At 33.5% G+C, this 21540-nt stretch overlaps 2 protein-coding genes and 1 long non-coding RNA gene across 3 annotated transcripts; 2 read left to right on the top strand and 1 right to left on the bottom strand.

Moving 5' to 3' along the window:
* Positions 1 to 1056: 1056 nt before the first annotated feature.
* Positions 1057 to 10422, top strand: LOC127700790 (uncharacterized). The gene is made up of 3 exons (XR_007981721.1): positions 1057 to 1167; positions 9496 to 9708; positions 10361 to 10422. It is a non-coding gene; the product is annotated as an uncharacterized LOC127700790 (long non-coding RNA).
* On the top strand, positions 3935 to 5948 carry LOC127700788 (uncharacterized). Its single transcript, XM_052204443.1, has 2 exons — positions 3935 to 4401; positions 4962 to 5948. The coding sequence occupies exons 1-2, from the start codon at positions 4317 to 4319 to the stop codon at positions 5279 to 5281; spliced, it is 405 nt and encodes a 134-aa protein (XP_052060403.1). The 5' UTR covers positions 3935 to 4316; the 3' UTR covers positions 5282 to 5948.
* A 32-nt stretch (positions 10423 to 10454) lies between the features above and the next one.
* Positions 10455 to 13667, bottom strand: LOC127700780 (uncharacterized). The gene is made up of 2 exons (XM_052204433.1): positions 12273 to 13667; positions 10455 to 10809 (listed from the first exon to the last, which is right to left on the bottom strand). The coding sequence occupies exons 1-2, from the start codon at positions 13458 to 13460 to the stop codon at positions 10582 to 10584; spliced, it is 1416 nt and encodes a 471-aa protein (XP_052060393.1). The 5' UTR covers positions 13461 to 13667; the 3' UTR covers positions 10455 to 10581.
* Positions 13668 to 21540: the final 7873 nt, after the last annotated feature.

Genomic DNA, 21540 nt, shown 5'->3' with positions numbered 1-21540 from the left:
GCAATTATAGTCAGTGTATGGCCTTTAACAATGAGAAAAACCGATACCGTATAGTCGGCTATAAAAGGCCCGGACCTGAAAAATGAGAGATTCAAACGAGAAAACTTACTATTTTTTTTCTTTTAAGAGGATATCTCATCAACATATATTTTTTAAAAACTTTGTAAAATAATCGGGAAGAAGATACCAAAGTTAAATTCTAGGCTCAAACTAGCAGCCAGTTTTCAGATATGTCTATAAACCCAAAAGATGCATAAGACCATAAGACTCAAATGTTTTATACGATATATAACGCTTTCTAATTTAACAGTCACTATGCATGAGTATTAGATCATCAGCCAGGATTTTTTAAGGGGGGGGGGGGGTATGATTTTGTGCAAAAACAACAAAAAATGATATTTTTCCGTTCCAAGGGGAGGGTGGCGTACGCACTGCACGCCTCATCTTGAATCCGCCATTAACTTTTACATATTCATTTCTTGATCAAGAAACAAAAGACATTTGTATATTTTATCAGCACACATCGCTGCACGTTAAAACGGTGAGAAATAAATAAAAAAAGAAATAGAACTTTGCGAGAGGGGAGAAATAAGGAAATTCTTTTTTGAAACAAAATGTCAAGCAGCATTTTGCGATAGATTAGGTAACAAGAGCAACAAAATAGCTTTCATTTCAGACTAAATTTTCAATGTCTATTCATATTTTGTTTTCTATATAAATGAATTAACTATTAATGTAGAAACCAAATGGCACAAGTATAAAGGTCTTATTATTTTCATTGGTTACGATTTCTACCGGAAGGTCCTGACATGGTCACTTTCCTTTGTATTCGTCCCACACATAGAGAGTCATATCGTTTTTTAAAAAAAGAATACTAACGGAAACATTTTTTTTTCTAAAAGGATTAATTCAGAATGAAAGACTTGTCCATTTAAAAAAAAACCTATAAAATGCCATATTGGAGACAAACGGAGTATTTTCAGTATATAATTTGCTAAAAATATCCTTGACTATAAAATAGTTTAAAAACTAGAATGTTACAATAGCAACGATTTATCAGCAGGACACTACAATTTCAGAGAAAATGCAGAGAAATAGGTGGCTATATTGCTAAAATGAACGACCAGGAAGAAAACAGCAGAATTTTTAAACACAGGTCAAATACAAGTAAGCAAACATATCTTAAGCCGTTGGAGTGTGTTCTTCTAGTCTGATAAATAATAGAGGGATGCTTTCAAGTTAGTTACTAAATGTAGAGTGGTCTAAAATTCAAGTTGGTTACGTAAAGCACAGGGGAAGAAATTCTAGTTGGTTACGTATTGCAGAGTCAGGGGATGAAATACTAGTTGGGTACGTGTTGTAAAGGTGTTGGATATTCAGGTTGGTTACTTATTGCAGAGGGATGGACTGCTAGCATATAATGAAGAGGGGCTGTATTCAGGTAGGTTTCTTAATGCAGAGGAGGTAGAATTCAAATTGGTTACTAGATGCAGAGGGGTCTGACTATCCATACTCATTACAAAGATTTCAAGTCTTTGATTTACAACGATGATCCTGTTTTTGTCTCGCCTACTACAAAAGTTTAGAATACTTATTCCGTATTTCGTAAGACATCGTCGACAGAAGTTTATTCTCTGCCATAAATGTTTTCAAACTTCTTTTTGTGTTTATTTACTTGATATACCATACACTGACAAATAATTCTATTCCATGACGTTATTTTATGGCAAGCCGTTTTCCTGTTTATTCTATCTTCAAAGATATCTCATATAATATATAAAATATCTCATATAATATATAAGATATATCATATAAAAGATAAGATATCTCATATATTATATAAGATATCACGTATAATATATAAGATATATCATATAATATATAAGATATATCATATAATATATAAGATATATCATATAATATATAAGATATATCATATAATATATAAGATATATCATATAATATATAAGATATATCATATAATATATAAGATATCCTTTATAATCTAGTTTTTATAAGATATCTTATAAACTTTATTAGATATCTTATATACTTCATAAGATATCTTATATACTTTATAAGAAATCTTATATACTTTTATACTTTATAAGATATCTTCTAAAATTTACAAGATATCTTCATAGTTTATAAGATATGTAATAAATATTTTTTATATAAGATGTATAAAGGCAACAGCAGTATACCGCTGTTCAATAGTCATACATCGATTAAGCGAAAACAAACCAAAACCGAGGGAAACACATCAACTATAAGAGGAAAACAACGGAACAACAGAAACACTGAACTGCAACAAAATCAAACGCCAACATACATAGAAACGGACTATTTGATAACAGCTGCCATTTTCCTGACTTGGTACAGGTATATATCTCATATATTTTATAAGATATCTTATACAGTTTATAAGATATCTTATTGGTTTTGTATTGGTTTGTTTATTTAGTAACAATCCTATTGTTTGGATTTTAAACTAATAAAATTCTTATTCTTATTCTTATTCTTATTCTTATATGGTTTATAAGATATCTTATATAGTTTATACGATATCTCATATAGTTTATACGATATCTCATATAATTCATAAGATATCTTATTTTGAAAATTATATGAGGTATATAAACTATATAAGATATCTTATAAACTATATGAGATATCTTATAAAGTTTATTAGATATCTTGAAGTTAGAATAAATACTAAAACGGCTTGCCATATGATTTAGCTAAATGACTTAATAAGGTATACACATGATCATGCTTACTATTGACATACAACAGTTTGTAGGAGCGGATCTAGGATTTTTTAAAAGGGGATGTAATTCCCAATATATGAATTTATAAACAAAATTTGGACGATTTTACTCTAAATTTTTTTATATCTCGTGAAAATCATGAGATTCTAAATGTTTTTGGCGATCAAAGAGCACTCCACGCCCCCGCCTCCGCCCAATGGATCCTCCACTGGTTTGTAACTTATAGTATATGTCAACGAGAAAGCAACACTACGACATTGGAGTGATTTATCAATATATAGTTTTTTTAAATTCCTCCATACTTCCACAACAAACCCATATATATTTATTTTAGAACTAAGTTAACATTTGACTAATTTAAAATAACCGTTCTATCCGGTCGTAAAAAAGGACAAGTTTTTACTTTTAAAATACTAGTATTGCATTTCTCTGAAATATCAGACGTCCTCGTAGTTGCACAAACGAACCTAATGGGAAATTTGCGCTGCTTACTAAAGATTTGCAATTTAGGAAATTACAAATCCCGTTTGTAATAAATTTTGGTTTGCAGTATACAGTTAGAAATTTCAAGGTTTTAAAAAGACTGCAACCAATTTTTCATGTTGGACTGACTTAGAGTTATTTCTATTGGATACATTTCATTTGAATATTAAGAAAAATCTTGACTTACTAACACCCTTTAACAATTGTTGACGATAATACGGTTTATCTCATTTATAAGATACACCAATTTAATGAAAGAGATTTGATTATTTATTTACCATAAAAGAACTATTGTATCATTCGGATCCGCTACAAGATTAAAGGTTATGACCCTTTCCTGTATTGTACGTCGGATCATATTAGTTTTTTAAAGGCAGTGCTTTAATGCCTTTCTAGCTGCCGGGTTAATCCTTCCTTCCGCGATATCCAACTTATCTACGTGGGGGGTCATTAGACTCCAAGTAGATCCGGAAATGTTGAATTCTCTCCTCTTCTTATTGCGATATAAAATGTTTTTTGTTTCATTTCATTTACATTGGGAAATAGAGAAACGATCATTGTGTTTTGTTAGTTTTAAAAACTTTTGATATATTAGTATTTTGCAATATAAGCAGTCAACCGATTGACAAACTAGAATTATTTGAATTCCGTGTGGAAAGAGCTCGGGTTAATTTCGAGTGTTATCTGCAATCTAGATGTTTATAAATCATTTCAGTCGTTGATATAATAATTAAAGGTCGACTGAACATGAATTATATTATACAATTTAAAGCGCATTTCTGTTTATGCACGTGAACCCGTCTAACGTTATTTTCGCAGTTATATAAAGTAGCAAATTATCGTTCCTGAATAGGTGGCGCCGTGGTAGCGGATCCTGTTCCTCTTCTTCCGGTTTCTGCACTGTGCAACTATTTCAGTTATATTTTTAATTAACGATGCCAAGTACTTGTTGTTGTGTACCTGGATGTCATTTAAGAGGAGGACATGCATTTCCAAATGACTTAAAAAGAAGGAAAAGTTGGATCAACGCCATGGCCCATACGCAGATTGGACGAGAACACGATGATATCGTGGAGTCCATCTCAATCAGCTGTTGTTTGCAAGGCACGTTTTACTGAAAAAGACTACGTGCAGGAAACTATTCATGGTAAAACTCTATTTTCTTTGTGAAATATATAGTTATATATGTAATCGCCATGCGAATAAACCAAAGTCTGTTTACAACCGCAATTATCGTTTTAGAATAAAAGGGGGTGGGTAATTCAAGACGTCATAATTTTTTGGATTACGATTCAATGTGATCTGTTTGAGATTTTTTGGTGATTGCTACAATTATAATGATTTCTTACAAGAGGTATATCATACTGAGAATTATTTTAGCAGTAATTATGCTAATGTAGTAATGACAGGAATGCATAAGCTATGCCTCATACTCTTTCTTGAAAAATATCAATGACAATGTTAACAGGAACAAAACAATGACATGCTCTCATCTATATTATAGTTATTTAGGTACAAACAATGTACGATTGTTGCATATGTTTGTCCTTTGGATTTACATAACATACATTGAATCAGGCAAACATAGTTTTATCCAGATTGTAATGAATAAATCTAGTTAATATTTCGCCAGATAGTACAAAGTATACATTGCTAATGGAAGTTCATTTAATTATAAAAAAACTAATGTTTTATAACCTTTTTCAGGGCGCAAACCCACCATACAGAGACTTAAGTCTACTGCAATTCCCAGCCTATTTTCCTGGACCAAGCAAGAGACTGAATCGTCCGCAAAAAGAAAAATCAGGGCAGTTTCCTGTGAAAACAAAAGAACTAAACTTGATGAATATTGTAGTAGAAATCTAGAGGAAAGTTTTGATTGTAAAGTTGGTTTTCCTGAAGAAGTCATTCATACTGCAGAAAGGATTTATGACTGTCCACCACCAACTGCCGAGCTAATGTTGAGCTTCACAGATGGAATTACGCAAACACCATCAATGCCTATGTTTTTAACAGAGAATTTTTAAATGAAGACACGTGACACAGCCATGCATTTTTATATCGGTTTAGAGTTGTATACTAAATTTTTATTTGTTTTGACCACACTTGGTCCAGCAGCACATTGTTTGAGATACATATATTTTCAAATTGATAGGGTGTCAGTTGAAAATCAGTTTTTTTATGACTTTGATGAAATTGAGGCATCATACAACCAACTTTGAACTGTCTAGATTCTAGATTGAATCTAGTGTTAAGAATATTGTGTATACATGGATTGTTTTTATGTCTAAACAGTGGTGTGAGGCTAACACTTGGCCATCTAGTGGTTTAGTCAGGTATTTTTCACCATCCAACTTCAAATTAAAGTTTCCTACGACTTGGATTATTATTGACAGCACAGAATATCCCGTGATAAAACCTAAAGCTCCTAGAGCTCAGGCAACCTTTTCATCAAATAAAAACAGAAACACTGAAAATTCTTGAATGTTCGACACCTGGTGGTTTAGTCAACTATGTCTCTATGTCACATAGAGCGAATTATTGGACTTGGCAAAACATACAAAATTCTAATAAATCCTATGAATGGAACTGAAACAAAACTTTCATCTGAAATAACATTTAGTTGTTTTATGTTGTGTAATTTTAGAACTTGTATTGTGCCAAAGGATGTATAAATAAAAGTGACGCAATGAATTTTGTTCTGATATATATATATTTACAATTACATGCACATGTAAATTGTAATGCATATAAAAATAAGGAGATGTGGTATGATATTCAGTGAGTTTATCAAACTAAAGTGCATAAGAAATGGGTTTAAGCAGTTACAGGTGTTACTGTCACCGTACAATCTCCAACAATGAGAAAAACTCATACCCTGTAAAAAATTATTATTTCAGAGATCTTACAACTAAGTTTTGTTGTCTCACCTTGACTTTGGTGAATTTTTTATATCTGTTGATGTAAATATAAAAAAGAAGATGTGGTATGATTGCCAATGAGACAACTCTCCACACATGCACAAGAGACCAAATGACACAGAAATTAACAGCTATAGGTCACAGTACGGCCTTCAACAATGAGCAAAGCCCATACCGCACAGTCAGCTATAAAAGGCCCAGAAACGACAATGTAAAACAATTCAAACAAGAAAACTAACGGCCTATTTTATGTAAAAAAAGGAACAAATATAACAAATATGCAACACATAAACAAACGACAACCACTGAATTACACTTTTATAGGCTCCTGACTTGGGACAGGCACATACATGTACATACAGAATGTGGCTGGCTTAAACATGTTAGCGGGATCCCAACCCTCCCCCTAACCTGGGACAGTGGTGTAACAGTACAATATTAGAAAGAACTATAAAAATCAGTTGAAAGAGGCTAAACTCATCAGATGGATAAATACAAATACAAGTGGACGTGGTCGGGTAGTTGTACATCCAAACAACAAAAAGACACTAAGTACAGTGAAGTGAATGGATCTCAATGAAATTTTAAAATAAGGTTCAATACCACAAAAGGAAAGTGGGGATTGATTTTGGGGGTTATGGTACCAACAGTTAATGAATTGGGGGCCAAAAATAAGCATTTTTGTAACTTCCAGACATAACTTGTGTGTAAGTGTATGGATCTCTCTGACATTGTACCACAAGGTTCCATATCACAAAGGGAATGCTGGGATTGATTTTTGGGGGTAATTGCCTCCAAATTTTAGGAATTAGGGGCCAAAAAGGGGCAAAAAACAAGCATTTTTCTAGTTTCATGACAATAACTTGTGTGCAAGTCTATGGATCTCTCTGACATTGTATCACAAGGTTCCATATCACAAAGGGAATGCTGGGATTGAATTTGGGGGTAATTGCCTCCAAATTTTAGGAATTAGGGGCCAAAAAGGGGCAAAAAAACAAGCATTTTTCTAGTTTCATGGCAATAACTTGTGTGTAAGTGTATGGATCTTTATGAAATTGTACTACAAGGTTCCATATCACAAAGGGAAAGCTGGAATTGAGTTTGGGGGTAATTGCCCAAAAAGTTTAGGAATAAGGGGCCAAAAATAAGCATTTTTCTAGTTTCCAGACAATAACTTGTGTTCAAGTGTATGGATCTCTCTGAAATTGTACTGCAAGGTACCATACCACAAAGGGAATGCTGGGATTGATTTTGGGGGTAATTGCCTCCAAATTTTAGGAATTAGGGGCAAAAAAGGGGCAAAAAACAAGCATTTTTCTAGTTTCATGGCAATAACTTGTGTGTAAGTGTATGGATCTTTATGAAATTGTACTACAAGGTTCCATATCACAAAGGGAAAGCTGGGTTTGAGTTTGGGGGTAATTGCCCTAAACGTTAAGGAATTTGGGACCAAAAAGGGGCCAAAAAACAAGCATTTTTCTAGTTTCCAGACAATAACATGTGTTCAAGTGTATGGATCTCTCTTAAATTGTCCTGCAAGGTACCATACCACAAAGGGAAGGCTGGGATTGAGTTTTGGGGTGATGAATCATAAGGGGGTTCAAAAAATTTGGGGGGGGATTCTTTTTCCTTTTTTTTCTTTAAAATTTTCCATTTTAAATTGGTTATTTCTGATTTATATATAAAAGCAAATAATAATGATATGGTTTGAATAGGTAAATTAAATTTTTTTAAGTATCTTAGACCACTTTCATTCTGTGTCAGAAACCTATGCTGTGTCAAATATTTAATTACAATCCAAATTCAGTGCTGAATCAAGCTTGAATGTTGTGTTCATACTTGCCCCAACTGTTCAGGGTTCGACCTCTGCGGTCGTATCAAGCTGCGCCCCAGCGGAGCATTTTTTTTTTTATTTCATTCATAAATTACTTTATGCTTGGAAATATAATTTTGATTGGAGTTGAAAGAGTTGACATGTTGCAATGTACATTTACTCTACATAGTTCTATGGTACCAAATCAAAAGTTTATATAAAGAAAGAAGTCAAAGGTTTCCCATCATAGTTTAGTTACATACATTTTTTTTGTACCTGAGGTCGTTGAATATAGATCATTATATAAATAAGGAGATGTGTTATGATTGCCAATGAAAAAACTAAGGATTTTCTTATCCAAGGAATAGATTACCTTAGCCGTATTTGGCACAACTTTTTGGAATTTTGGGTCCTCAATGCTCTTCAACTTTGTACTTGTTTGGCTTTGTTACTATTTTGATCTGAACGTCACTGATGAGTCTTATGTAGACGAAACACACGTCTGGCGTATTAAATTATAATCCTGGTACCTTTGATAACTAATTTGACTATAAACATAGATAAAAAAGGTACAAACTGGACATAATGCACTAGTTCATAAACAAGTGAGAACAATCGCCTTCATATAGTGCTCAGAATATGACATTCATAAAACTTATTCAATATCATTAGAGAACTCTAAATCTTAAATACTGAAAGCCACCTCTAATAAGTACACTGTACTATGCAAGATAATGCTATAACTGGACTTAAAATACACACAACCTGTAATTAACTGCCTTTACAGCGCTTTCGTGCTTTGATTACTTTCCTGCGTTACCGCAGGAAGTTCTGTTGAGACTATCTCATGTATACCATGAGTGGCCGGTTCTGAATTGGTACCAGTTCGAGCTTAACTGTTTTGTTATCTAGGAATTGTTAATCTTCACTCCCCTGAAAACCAGGGGGTGATGCGAATATGAGCCGACGTATTTGGGGATCGTGGCCCTCGTTCTCTTTAGTATTTAACCTGGAGGTACTTGAGCATCCTTTGTCACCAAAGGTGCACAGACTTGTCAATTAAATCAATTACGTCGGCATTCGTCTATCATGTCAGATCTCGTCATTCGAAGTGAACTATTGGCCGTTATTTCCACATAAATTGGTTGTTTGTTATGCTTTGCCTTAAACTTGATTCTTTATTATTCAAAACGCATCACTTGTCTCATAATTACAGCTATTCAAAGGAGACCAGTGGATAGTACCTTTATCCTCGGCTAGCAAATATGCACTCGTCGGGCCTTTTTTGACATTCGGCGACAGTGTAGTATAACCAATGTTCAAATCTCGTAAATCGATTAGAAACACAGACAAATCAAAGTAACACACAAAATCTGAGAGAATATCATGAACCCAAAAAGGAGCAAGACCGGGTGCGTCGACAGATGAGACAGTCATAGGTGAGACAAAAAATACGACGGAGCTAATATGTAATAAAAATCTGATAAACACTCTTCTCATATTGCAGAAGCTCATTACTGGATAGCCCTGACTGACCTCAAAGAAGGCGAGTGGAGATGGAGCTTTGATCAGTCAAAAGCAACGTACACAACATGGATATCTGGCTACGGTTCAAAAGGGGCAGGTCATAACTGTGTACAAATTCCAAATGGTCACGATGGGAAATGGATAGACTACCTCTGTTCACATCAAGTAAACTATATTTGTGAAAGCAATTTCTGTAAGTATACATTTTATCTTGGGTCCCTTCTTTGGATTGAATTAAGTTCAAATATAAATTTTACTAAGCAGGCGTAGTTTCTCATTTTAAAAATAATTATAAATCGTGTTTGCCTTAATATGGATTGAGTCATTGCATTCGCACGAAAGAATGAAATTTAATAATTAAGCCAAGGAAAATTATATATATATGATTCCTTCAAGGCATACAAAACAAGATGATCTTACTTTAGAGCAATAGAAAATACACCCGTAGACAGAAAATTGTGAAGTTCCGTTTAAATCTATAGTTTTGATATTTGCTATATGGTATATATATAAAACTGCTAAAACTGCTCAAAGATATATAACAAATGTCAATTTAGTACGCCAGACGCGCCTTTTGTCTACACAAGACTCATCAGTGGCTCTCGAATATCAGTGTCCCATGGTACATGTATGGTGCAACATCTTGATAACGTTCGTTTATAGTGCTACATGGAAGACATGCATGAGCGTATGGTAACATCTGGATATTTTTTAGTTTTATTTTTGCACTTGAGACAGTTAAGACCTTAAGTCTCATTACCACACATCGCCTTTGTTTTAAATATTAGTGGCGTTTCTCTGTTATTTCACTACACTTAACTTATTGAATCTTCTTTTTTTTGCAGGTTTTTAAACAGATGAAAGGAACGACATACTTATCATTAACAAATTAAAGTGATATAATTAAGTTTTTCTCTTGTTTTAAGTGAATCTACATGTAAACGGGAACGAGACAACACATTTCTAAACAGTATTTATTGTACTATATATTCCACATATTTGAACAGTGGAATGTTCAACAAAGTGTGCAAAGAAAAGAGCTTGTTTTCTTTAAACAGTGGAATGTTCAACAAAGTGTACAAAGAGAAGAGCTTGTTTTCTTTTTCGATGCTTTGATATCTTCAGTCTTTTTATATTCCAGATCAAATAAAAGTAATACATCACTGCTGTATGGGGGACTGTTCGCAACAATTAATTTATCCCCGGAGTGGTTCACTGCTATTGCTTGTGGACGACGAATGCCATCTTCTTTGTTTAGCAAAGTTTTTACAAATTTCCCATCTTTTGTTAGCACCTGAAACAAACCAGACTTCTACTTACTAATTAAAAAAAAATCTGTTTACACGATAACATCTGGTACCGGTAGCTTTCTTAAGGATATGTCTAATATCGTTCGACAAGAACTCAAAGCTTCCAATCTGTTTACCCTGAGGCTATGTTGTTTTTGTTTTTTCAAGTTTATGTGATTCCCTTGGTTTGTGAACTCAAAACATTTTTGCGAGTTTTGAATATCGGTAAAACGTTTTTCCGAGTTTTGAATATCGGTAAAGTATTGCTGCTCCTTATGTATTGGTTACAATTCGAACGTCATTAAGATAGAAACACTAAAGGAAAAAACACAAGTACTTTGAAGCTGTGACAATGTAGTGAAAATATCTTCACATGCGTTTTAACTTAATGTTATCTGCAAAACGATGTAGCCAAGACGCCTCTTACGTTTTGACAGGTGCCACATGTGAACCAGGATCTGCTAACCCTTCCGGAGCACCCGAGATCACCCCAATGTTTTGTGGGGTTCGTGTAGCTCAGTCTTTAGTTTTCAATGTTGTGTTTTGTATACTGTTGTTTGTCTGTTTGTCTGTTTGTCTGTTGGTCTTTTTCTTTTTTTTTTGCCATGGCGTTGTCAGTTTATTTTCGACTTTTGAGTTTGAATGTCCCTTTTTCTATCTTTCGCCTCTCTTTTAATTTCTCCTGTTAAAAGCGGTTCGTTATGTTGCTGACGGCATACATTAAATAAATGAATTTCAGTGGTACAGGTAAAACCGCACTGAATAGTGAAATTATGTCTACTAGATTATATATTAGAATATCCTTACATTTAGTTCTCAAAATCTTCGGTCACATCTAAGATTTGTAAGTAATATAAAACTAAAACTAATGAGATGTGGTATGAAGTTCAAATGAAGTGGAAGTAAGTAATTATAGGCAACCGTACGGCCTTTAACAATGAGACTGAAAAACCCATACCGTATAGTCGGCTATAAAAGGCGCCTACATGAAAAATATGAAACAATTCTATTGCGAAAACTAACGGTCTTATTTATGACATACTTCACGAGACAGACCGGAATTTGAAGCATAGACAACTTTTCGAACAAAGAATTTGTGTTTAGTTTTGCTTACTGAGACCTGTCAAGAAGAATGTCAAATTGGTGCGACCAGAGCTTTTAGAAGTCTGGCTTGTTGCCTATTTGAAGTACATGTATACCCAAAACCACTGAACGCTTTTGGTTTGGTTCATTGACAGTATTTCCATGAAGTCAGAGCGTCAATGGAAGTCACTTTTCATTTGGTTTGCAAATGTATGTTTACCGCCGATAATATTTTTCTGCACGCGTATTTACTATAGCAATGTTCACATCAGTTTTTTATAATCTAAATAAATGAATATGACAAAATGTTAATAACATAAATCGCAATATAAGCCTACATTTTTTTTACCAATAGCCATTATGTTTTGCTATAGTATTAATTTACCTTTATTTCGTCTTCGCGCCAATCAGCCACACAAACATGATTTCCAATAATATCGATGGCACGAGGCATTTGACAAGAATACTCCCATTTCTCTTGGCCATGATATGATACACACTTTACACTACCGAAAACACCCGTCCCATCACTGATATAAATGTCTTCTAAGTTATTACTCAACTTACAATACCATGGATCTTTGAATATATTTCCTCGAAAACTGTCTTTCTTCCAAATATGACGTTGATTTTTACCATTTGCATCTAAAACGGTCACGTGTTTATCTAAATCGTCACCAGAACAAACAACAAATTGACCATTACAATAATGGAGACCACGCAGAGCATTTGACACGGGCACTGCATGAGGAGTATATATTTTCCATTCTGCATTGTATGTTTTTTCAATTTTGATTTTATTTGGATAAATATGAAAAAATTTAATGTATCCTGCTTCAGTTGAAGCAATGTAAGTTTGATGAATCAGGGTTAAGCCAAAGGGACGAACTTGGCATATCTCGGAAACAAATTTTCCTTCGCTTTCAAAAAGTTTTATCTTATAATTGCAGTTATCAGCAGCAACAATGCGGTCATCTTCCAAAAAAATTAAGCTTGTTATAAAGGATGGCTCGTCACCGTGGTCAGTTTTTAAATCAATACACCCTTTAAACTTTGCTTTGATAATATAGTTATCATAATTGCTTAATTTTGTAGAGGATCCATCTTGAGTTTTGGAAGCTGATGGTCTTGTATCCGGCTGACGTTGCTTGTTCTGTATTTCCGCTAAAGAATGAGTTTTCGTTGCATTAAACAAATTATGTAGTCTTGCACATTCCAAACAAAAATCCTCTACACATATCTTGCAATGTTTCACAGCTTTATGTCGTAAACCCCTTTCTTTACATATTTTGCAATAAATGGGTTCAAAATTAGGAACAACAATATCCATGATGCTGACCACATGATGATTTGTTGGAAATATGTCTACCCATTCAGAACGAGGCTTTTCTTCTGGAGCAGGGACGCTCGTCCTACACATAGGACAGGAAAATTGTCCTTTAATTATCTGTGACATGATATGCGATTTCAAACAATCTCTGCAGAACGTATGTAGACAGGGTAGACCCTTTGGACTGGTAAAATAATCCCCACATATCGGACAAATTAACTCCTTCTCCACAGCTTCGGCCATTTTATCGTTCAACAGTCAATGAATTGCAGTAATCAACATTGATGATTATGATCACAGATTGAAATTGAAACTTTCGTGAGATAAAAATATAAGTCTTTCAAAGAAGAAGAAAGCCTTAGCATAATATCGTTTCCATATTTTAAATACACATGAAACGTAAGCGTATGTATACATCAGAGGAGTTTCGAATATGAAATTTTTTATTCAAAGCACTGTATTCTGAAGAAAAAATAAACGATATCATGATTCAAGAAAACAATATGAAATATGTCTATTCAATTGAGTCGAAAAATATCAAATAACGCGAGTAATTTTTTACTGATTAAGCCTTTAGTAATTTCATAAATACATTTAAACTAGCTTTTGTTCTTACTTTATTTATTAAAAAACTATACGCTCTACTAAGTGGCAGATCATGTAGATCGACTTTTCGTCTAGTTTCGGTTGGGATTGTTCAAAGTCTTTCCTACTTGAATCTCGAGCATGATTGAATACACATTAAATGTCGAAATGTGCATCTGGTGCATTAAAATTGGTACCGTTTATGTTATTAAGGTAACAGGTACGTAAATGGCTTATCCACCGATTTTTTAAAGAAATTGTATGCACGTAGAACTTTTAAAAATAAACAGAAAAATTGAAAAATTTGAGTGGGTAACCGTTCTAATTTAAAAGTTACAGTCATTTGAAATTGTTAGAATAACACCATGAAGTACATAGACATAACGTCAAATTTACGCAAAAAATAAGAAATTTCAAGCTTAATTTAATCTGAAGTTAAAACCATTCCTACAATTTTTCTATAAAAATTAAATGTTTTTATGATAGAATTTTCCTTTCCATTGATATATAATTTTCCTATGGTTACCGGACTCTCTTTTTATATATCAGCCGTTGAAAGGGTGTTGCTGACGGAAAAAAGATAGAAATTGCATGACGTCGCCGAAAAGGATTACGCAACGTCAAGTCTCCATCAGCAGAATCGTCACTAACATAGAAATCTTGTCAAATAAAGACAACGACAGCTACATCAAGGTGTCTCTTTGATTATAATGACGATATACATTCATTGATACATGAAATATTTGCTGCTGCACAATAAGGGAAACGAAATGTACCAAAGCCGAAAACAAACTGACAATGCCACGGAAAAACTAAAAAAAAACAAAAGACAAACAGTAGTAAACAAAACAAACATTTCTTTTACCTGATCGTTGCAGAATAATTGAATAGTCATCAATGTGCCGATGGATCGTCGTACGACGTAGATGTAGGTAACATATATGTATTGATAATTATGTTTTCAATGGCACATGAACACAACACAAAAAATAAACACATACATCGAGCCCAATAGTACTGATTTAATTTTTCATCCTAAAATTAAATGGTGTGTTCAATATTATAAAAGCAAAGGGGATACACGTAATTGATAGGTAAAAACCCAACACAAAAGATATTTTGGAAGTTTGATGCAAATTATCATTTCTCTTTTCTCTTATCCGTGGTTTTGTTTAATTAATCTTAGTGAAGATTGTGAATTGATGCAAATATTTTAAAATTGTAATGTGTTTCGTCTAGAAACTAAACGTGATATACAATAACAAAAGTATATGCGTTCAGACAATGTTTTTTCTAGTTTTTCAATGACATAATGTGTTCTGAAATCGAGTCCAGTATCTTCTTGTCTTTAGTAACTCGGGGCTTCCCGTCAAACTGTTCGGTTAGCAATTCGCGTATGCCATCAACACCTCCTCTATTTCCTGCAAGGATAAGATGGTTTAACCGTAAACCAGATCTGGCAATTTTGTTCAGCATTGTCTTTGAACAAAAAGTAGATGGCATGTTGCTAAATGTATCCAGTCTAGATTTAGTTAGCTGCAGCTTACTGATCATGTTTACTGTGTACTGAACAGAGAAGCTGTGTTTTTCTAGAATTCTTGGAGAGACTTTTAGCGTGTTGATCAGCTGTTGCAGGGATTGCACATCGCCAATGGCATTGTGTGCATCATAATTTATGCCAACAATATCTTTTACAAGTGATTCCTGGTTGTATGACTGCTTATTTGTCTTTCTGTCTGGTAGTAGTTCTTTTGTCAATGATAATGTGTCAATAAATCCACCGCATTTTAATTCGAAATCTTTCATGATATTATAATTTTGTAAAGCCTTAGTCAAAATTCTGGAATCAAAAATTTTTGAATTGTGACCAATCAAAATGCATTTTTTGGGAAGCCAAGAAATAAACTGTTTAAAAATTTCACTTTCTTCGTCCGTCTGCATTATTTCCCCGTTTTTATACAAAATTAAACCACTTTTTGAAAATCCGGTTACTTTAGAAGCAGATGGCGAGATACGCTGACCGGGTACCATATACCGATTATAATTTTGGTTGTCATATGCTGCAGCTAATTGAATAATATCACAATCAGTACCTGAAAAAGAAACAATTCAAAATAAGTTTTTGATATTAATACTTACAAAATTGCCGTCCTTTCATTCATCTTACGATGCACACAGTAACAAACTGCAATCGTTCATATTACTTAGCAATACAAACGGAAACGCATACAGTCCCATGCAGGAAAAAAATACATTTGTTGTTTCCCGTTATACATGATAGCGATTCCGGTTGTGAAGGTTTTTTTTTTTTCATCTTGTAGTCTCCTCTGAATTTCTGTATTTCAGTTAATTTCTCTATTTATTCTTTGTTTTTAATTTATTTCTTCTAAATACTGTAACTATATATATAAAATCAGTCATAAGATAAATTGATTTATTGAAGAGACAAGTGTTATTAAACGTGCAGAGGTGCATACATGTATGCATAATGTTAAAGACATGTGATATTATTACTATATTCAAACTCTTAAGTATTGATATATAAAAAAAAACACTAAGAAATTTCATATACTGTGAATTTATAAAGATTTCTAGTAATATACTCAGGTCCTATAGAAACGCAACACATTTTATTCCAAGTTGTCTTTTGTCCCTTTTTGAATGACAATACGAAATATAAAATATTATGCCTACATGTTACGTTAACAGACTGGTCTCGCTTGTTTATAAATTTCCGATTAGTCACCTTAGATTCAAATCAAGAAGATCTGGCTGTTTAAATTCTTAATAAATAAGAAAATAACCTGTAGCCGAAAAGGGATAACGATTCTATTGGCAACATAATAAAAGAAAGCCACCAACAAAAACAATTAATTTCTTACCGAACCCTGTAGTTTCAAGGTCAAAGTAAACAAATGTTTCGTCTTTCAAAGACACAGGATCTTCCGTCACTTCTGGTTCAGGATCAGGAATGTGTGAAATATCTTCAGCATTCTCACTCAATTTTGCTGGTGCAGATATAGAGGTAGCATATGTTACGCCTTCTCGTATTTCTTTGGCCTTTAGATTCAAGTTGAATTTTCCCTTTTTGACAAGTCTTTTTCTCTTCGCCTCCCGGGTACTTGCATTTACTTTGTCATGCTTGCGCTTTTTGTCTATTTTTGCCGTATGCATTACTGTAAATTTTCCAGGTGACAATTTATGAGCTTCATATACTTGTGGTATATAAGAACGACCTTCGTTTTTCTGAATTACTCCCACGCATACACGGAAAGGAAGGGATTCACTACTCCCAAAATGCTTTGCTTTTAGTGCCTTTAACGCGATTATTTGATTTAAGGATTCGTTTCCTTGCGAGCTGCCACAGTTAGCTAATTTATCTGAATTCTTTGCGTAAGTATCAAACAGTTTTGACAAATCGGCAAACATTTCCTCTCCGTTTAAATTTTTCCCATATGGAAGACTTTTATGTTTGTAATTTTCTGGATCTTTATGGTAGTTGCACCACGATAAGTCACATTTAGAATGGTCACCAAAAGAATGGGGAATGATTGAATAAATATTCTGGCTCAATTGTTCTGCACGGCTCTTGTTTTTGGGCTATTGCAAAGTCTAAATCTTTTGTCAAGTAGCTTATAGTACTAGTTGACAATTTACCTTTGTGTTTTTCATGTAAGCGGTATAAGTCACTAACAATATTTTTTCTTTGGTGATTTCAATGTCAGAATTAATGTTTTGTTTTAGTCTAGCCAGAGTAGTGGTATCGTCATCCATTATTATACAAGAAACTTTGCATCCTTTGCACTGCAGCTCCTGCACCATCTCAACGGCTAAGTTTGACTCCATCGACTTTGCACTTCCAGTATGATTTTTCCTACAATCGTGATGTCCATCTCCCTTTTCATCCACATACATACATTTTCTGCAGTCTGCTGATTTAGTTCCTTGACTCACACATTTTCCAGTTTTTTCACCTATCATTGTAGCATGACCTACCAATATAATTATAAGATTAATTTAAAATCGATAAGAATTTATAACAGCATTCTTATTGAAAAATATATATCAAAAATGAAAAGAAGAATTTTTCTGAGTACACAAATGCCCCCACCCAAACCTTTGAAATATTTGTGGTTCTCAGTAATGTTTATGAGATTCATAAAATTTACATGAGGCAAACGTAAGATAGAGTGGGGAAACGAAAACATTTACAATTTTCCCATTTAAAAGGGGGCATAACTCTAGAATAGTAAGCGACTCACTGCCTAAATTTGAACCCTGCATGTCTGCAAATTGTTGTGTTTAACATTGAGGATTACTTTTATTAAATGTGGATGAGAAAAAATTAAGTAAGATTGTGAAAACAAAAATGGGACGGACGGAAGGACGGTCAAGGGTAACACTTAATGCCCTCTTCGCCTAGCCTCTAGGCATAAAAATCATTAACCAAATAAGAAGCGTTTTTTTCGGGGGTGAGGAGTGGGCTCTGTTTTAGCTATTTATCGTTTTCCAGTGCATATAGGTATACCTGTCAAGCTACTGTAGCTTCTTCCACTTCCTCTTTTCTGCCAAGCACCATCAAAAGAAACTGTTATTGAAGGTCCATTTGAATGATCATCTTCATCTCTAAAAATATATGATTCTTGTTAATGGGCCGTTTATATAAACTAGGTTTATTTAATCTTACAAGCTTGCAATCAGATTAACTTTGTTTTCAATATATCTATAAACTATCATCCATTTTATATATTATTGATTGTGAGGAGATGCCTGGATCCATTATATATATTATTGATTGTGAGGAGATGCCTGAATTTCGTTTGATTTTTTCATAATACTGAACCCATTGACACTTCAAGATTTAATTTTAGATGTTCACCATTTGCAATGATTTATTTCTTCATAAAGACATTTTCTAAAATTGGTTAATTACTATAAACTAGAGACACCACTATCCCAAGTTTTGGGTAGGGTAAGTGCCTTCAAACAAGTTTAACCCCGCCACCTTCGTATGTGCTTGTCCCAGGTCAAAAGCCTGTAATTCAGTGGTTGTCGTTTGTTGCTGTGTTACATATTTGTTTTTCGTCTATTATTTTGTACATAAATCAGACCGTTAGTTTTTCTCGTTTGAATTGTTTAACAGTATTTCGGGGCCTTTTGAAGCTGACTATTCGATATGGGTTTTTTTCTCATTATTGAAGGCCTTACGGTCTTATACATGTAGTTGTTAGTTTTAATGCCATTATGTCTCTCGTGGAGAGTTGTCTTAGTGCATGTCAATCATACCACATCTTCTTATTTTTAATAGATATAAAATTTTGACTTACCTGCTTAAATCTATTTCTTCTTGTAGAGCTTTCTCACAAGACATTTCAGCACATTTTTCTATGGTTTTGCCGATTTCTCTTTCTCTTATCTTTAAATTCTTAACTGCTACTGGGGGGATGTTAATGCCAGCAAGGAAATTGACTGTCTGGTGTGGACCCATTCCTGCATCTAAATAGGCTAAACAAAGATTTCTTTCATAAATATCCGATTTATGTAATAAAATTTGATTTTATTGGAAAGACATTTTAATAAAATGTTCGTACTTAAAAAATACGTATCGCAAAAAAATTAAACTTCTAATTCTAAATTCTAATTGCTACATTTGTATACATTTTTTACTGAAATCGCAATAACTAGTGACATAACTTTTCCTATTTCAAAATAAATTAATCAATGCACGCACAAATTTCTGAATTTTCTGTATACTATATGAACTTGGCTAATTATTTTATTTTTGAAGCGGCGGTAAGGGATAATTTTCGTGCAGCGGAATCGTAATTTTCCCTTCTCGTATTTTCATGCTTGAAACTCATTATTCATCATATTCCTTTCAAATTGAATTAAAAGAAACCTGTAAACTTTTTTGTAATAATTTTTTGTTTATTTTGAAAGACCATTTTACTTCCCGTTTGTCCGTGCACAATGTCATCCCCATTTCGATTCGCATTCAATTTTCTTTTCCCTTTCTCTTGCTCAATTACCCTTCGGAAGTAATTTAAGACATTACATTTTGCAAATTTCATTTCACGCAACAAATTTAAAATTCTTGTTCAATATTTTTAGTAAAAATTATTTGTTTTAATCCTATTTTTTTCACTCTCGGTACTAGCACTTTCCACTTCTATTTATAGACCATATTGCGGACGTGAAAGAAAGCACTGTAAACAACGGTTTTTTATTTGTATGAACATCCAAATGTTTATATTTGTGTGACAAAATGATTGTCTAACACGAATGTCAAATCAAGAATAATAATTATTAAGCATATAAAAGAGTATCTCCTCTTTTTTGTTAAGAGTTGAATACCTTCAACCGTTGACAGTTGTTTTACTTTTGAGAAACGAATTTATTTCTTTTACTTTGTATGTAATATTGTAAGTGTAAGTCTTCGACTTCAAAAATTAGAATGAAAATAAAAAAGTCAACGTTATAGTGTACGCTTTTATTTGTTATTGTGTGTATATATGCAAGTGTTTGTAATATTCTTACCCATACTACATTTTGTATTCACGTCCCATATCAACATTCCCTTTTTTGAAGTCTCTGATCTGTGCCGTTTACCAGTGTTTATTAAGTTTGTGTAGGGACAGCTGCCACAAGGTATATACAAAATACTTCCGAGACCATATCTTTGTTCTTTTGAGCAGTTGTGTAAAAATAATGGTGCATAGCAGTTCTTGCAAGCTTTAAGTTGGTCAGCTAGTAACCCCAACTCAACCACTCTCCGACCATCACGCCATTCCAAGTTACTTTCATTTTCTTGGGAGGGAAGCAATGTTTCACTCGGACAAGACATTTCACTTACAATAACTACACTTTTTTTTATATTTTGATGAGAAGAATTGAATACTTTTCCACCGAATTGACCATTTTTCCGACGAAGCGGAATATCTTCCGACATCTTGAAAATATTTTTCTGGTGTAAGGGGGATAACTCTCATAACAACGAACGCAAATTTTCCCGTTTTCCGTTAGAGGCGTTCATTTACGTACCTCTCACCTTAACGTAGAATGCAGTTTTTTTTCTTTTTCATTAAATATGTTTTGTATTACTTAATGACATGTTTAAATTTGAAGCATCTATACGATTAGCCTTTCACATTCATATATTGACCAAGTATTTTCGCTCAATAATACTTTATTACTTATGCATCCTGTGAACATGAAATTGGGCATACCACAGAGACGAGAAAGTGTGTTTCATATCTAGGTTTCTTTTTCAAAGTTGATGCTGAAGGACAACGAAAAACTACTATCAACGGCCATTGTGATAATTTTAGTTTACCTATTACCGTTTACTTATCTCAGTTGATAAGATATGTTGGAGTCTGTTCTCATTATGACGATTCACAAAAAAGATATATTCTTCAAATAGAAATACTCCAGTAAGGATATGAAAAAAGAACGACGGATAGTATTGGGGAGGGCTTTGGTGTTCTCTTCACAAATTCTTTCGGTGTGAATTGGTTGATATATCTTGTATAGTAGGAGTTTTCTAGATCATTTATGATGTACATGTATTTTCTCTGTCAAAGATTCCACATATCTACGATTCCGATTTTTTGCTCCTTTTGTTGTGTTTTATACCTGGACGTAAGAGATAATAATGAACATCGACATACATCTCTTATATTTAACCCGATGATGGGTCAATGCTTTGCCACTGACATTATTTAAGTATGATAGGTGC

This window comes from Mytilus californianus, unplaced genomic scaffold (genome assembly GCF_021869535.1).
Source record: "Mytilus californianus isolate M0D057914Y unplaced genomic scaffold, xbMytCali1.0.p SCAF_5, whole genome shotgun sequence".
Taxonomy (NCBI): Eukaryota; Metazoa; Mollusca; class Bivalvia; order Mytilida; family Mytilidae; genus Mytilus; species Mytilus californianus.
Note: the sequence above shows the minus strand (reverse complement) of the source record. Positions and strands in the feature narration are given on the sequence as shown.

Bases quoted from the DNA above. Each gene is read 5' to 3' on its own strand.
- LOC127700788 (XM_052204443.1), top strand. From the start codon at position 4,317: ATGATATCGTGGAGTCCATCTCAATCAGCTGTTGTTTGCAAGGCACGT. The intron at 4,402-4,961 runs GTAAAACTCTAT...AACCTTTTTCAG, and splicing joins CGTGCAGGAAACTATTCATG to GGCGCAAACCCACCATACAG.
- LOC127700780 (XM_052204433.1), bottom strand. From the start codon at position 13,460: ATGGCCGAAGCTGTGGAGAAGGAGTTAATTTGTCCGATATGTGGGGAT. The intron at 10,810-12,272 runs GTAAATTAATAC...GGTTTGTTTCAG, and splicing joins GGCGCGAAGACGAAATAAAG to GTGCTAACAAAAGATGGGAA.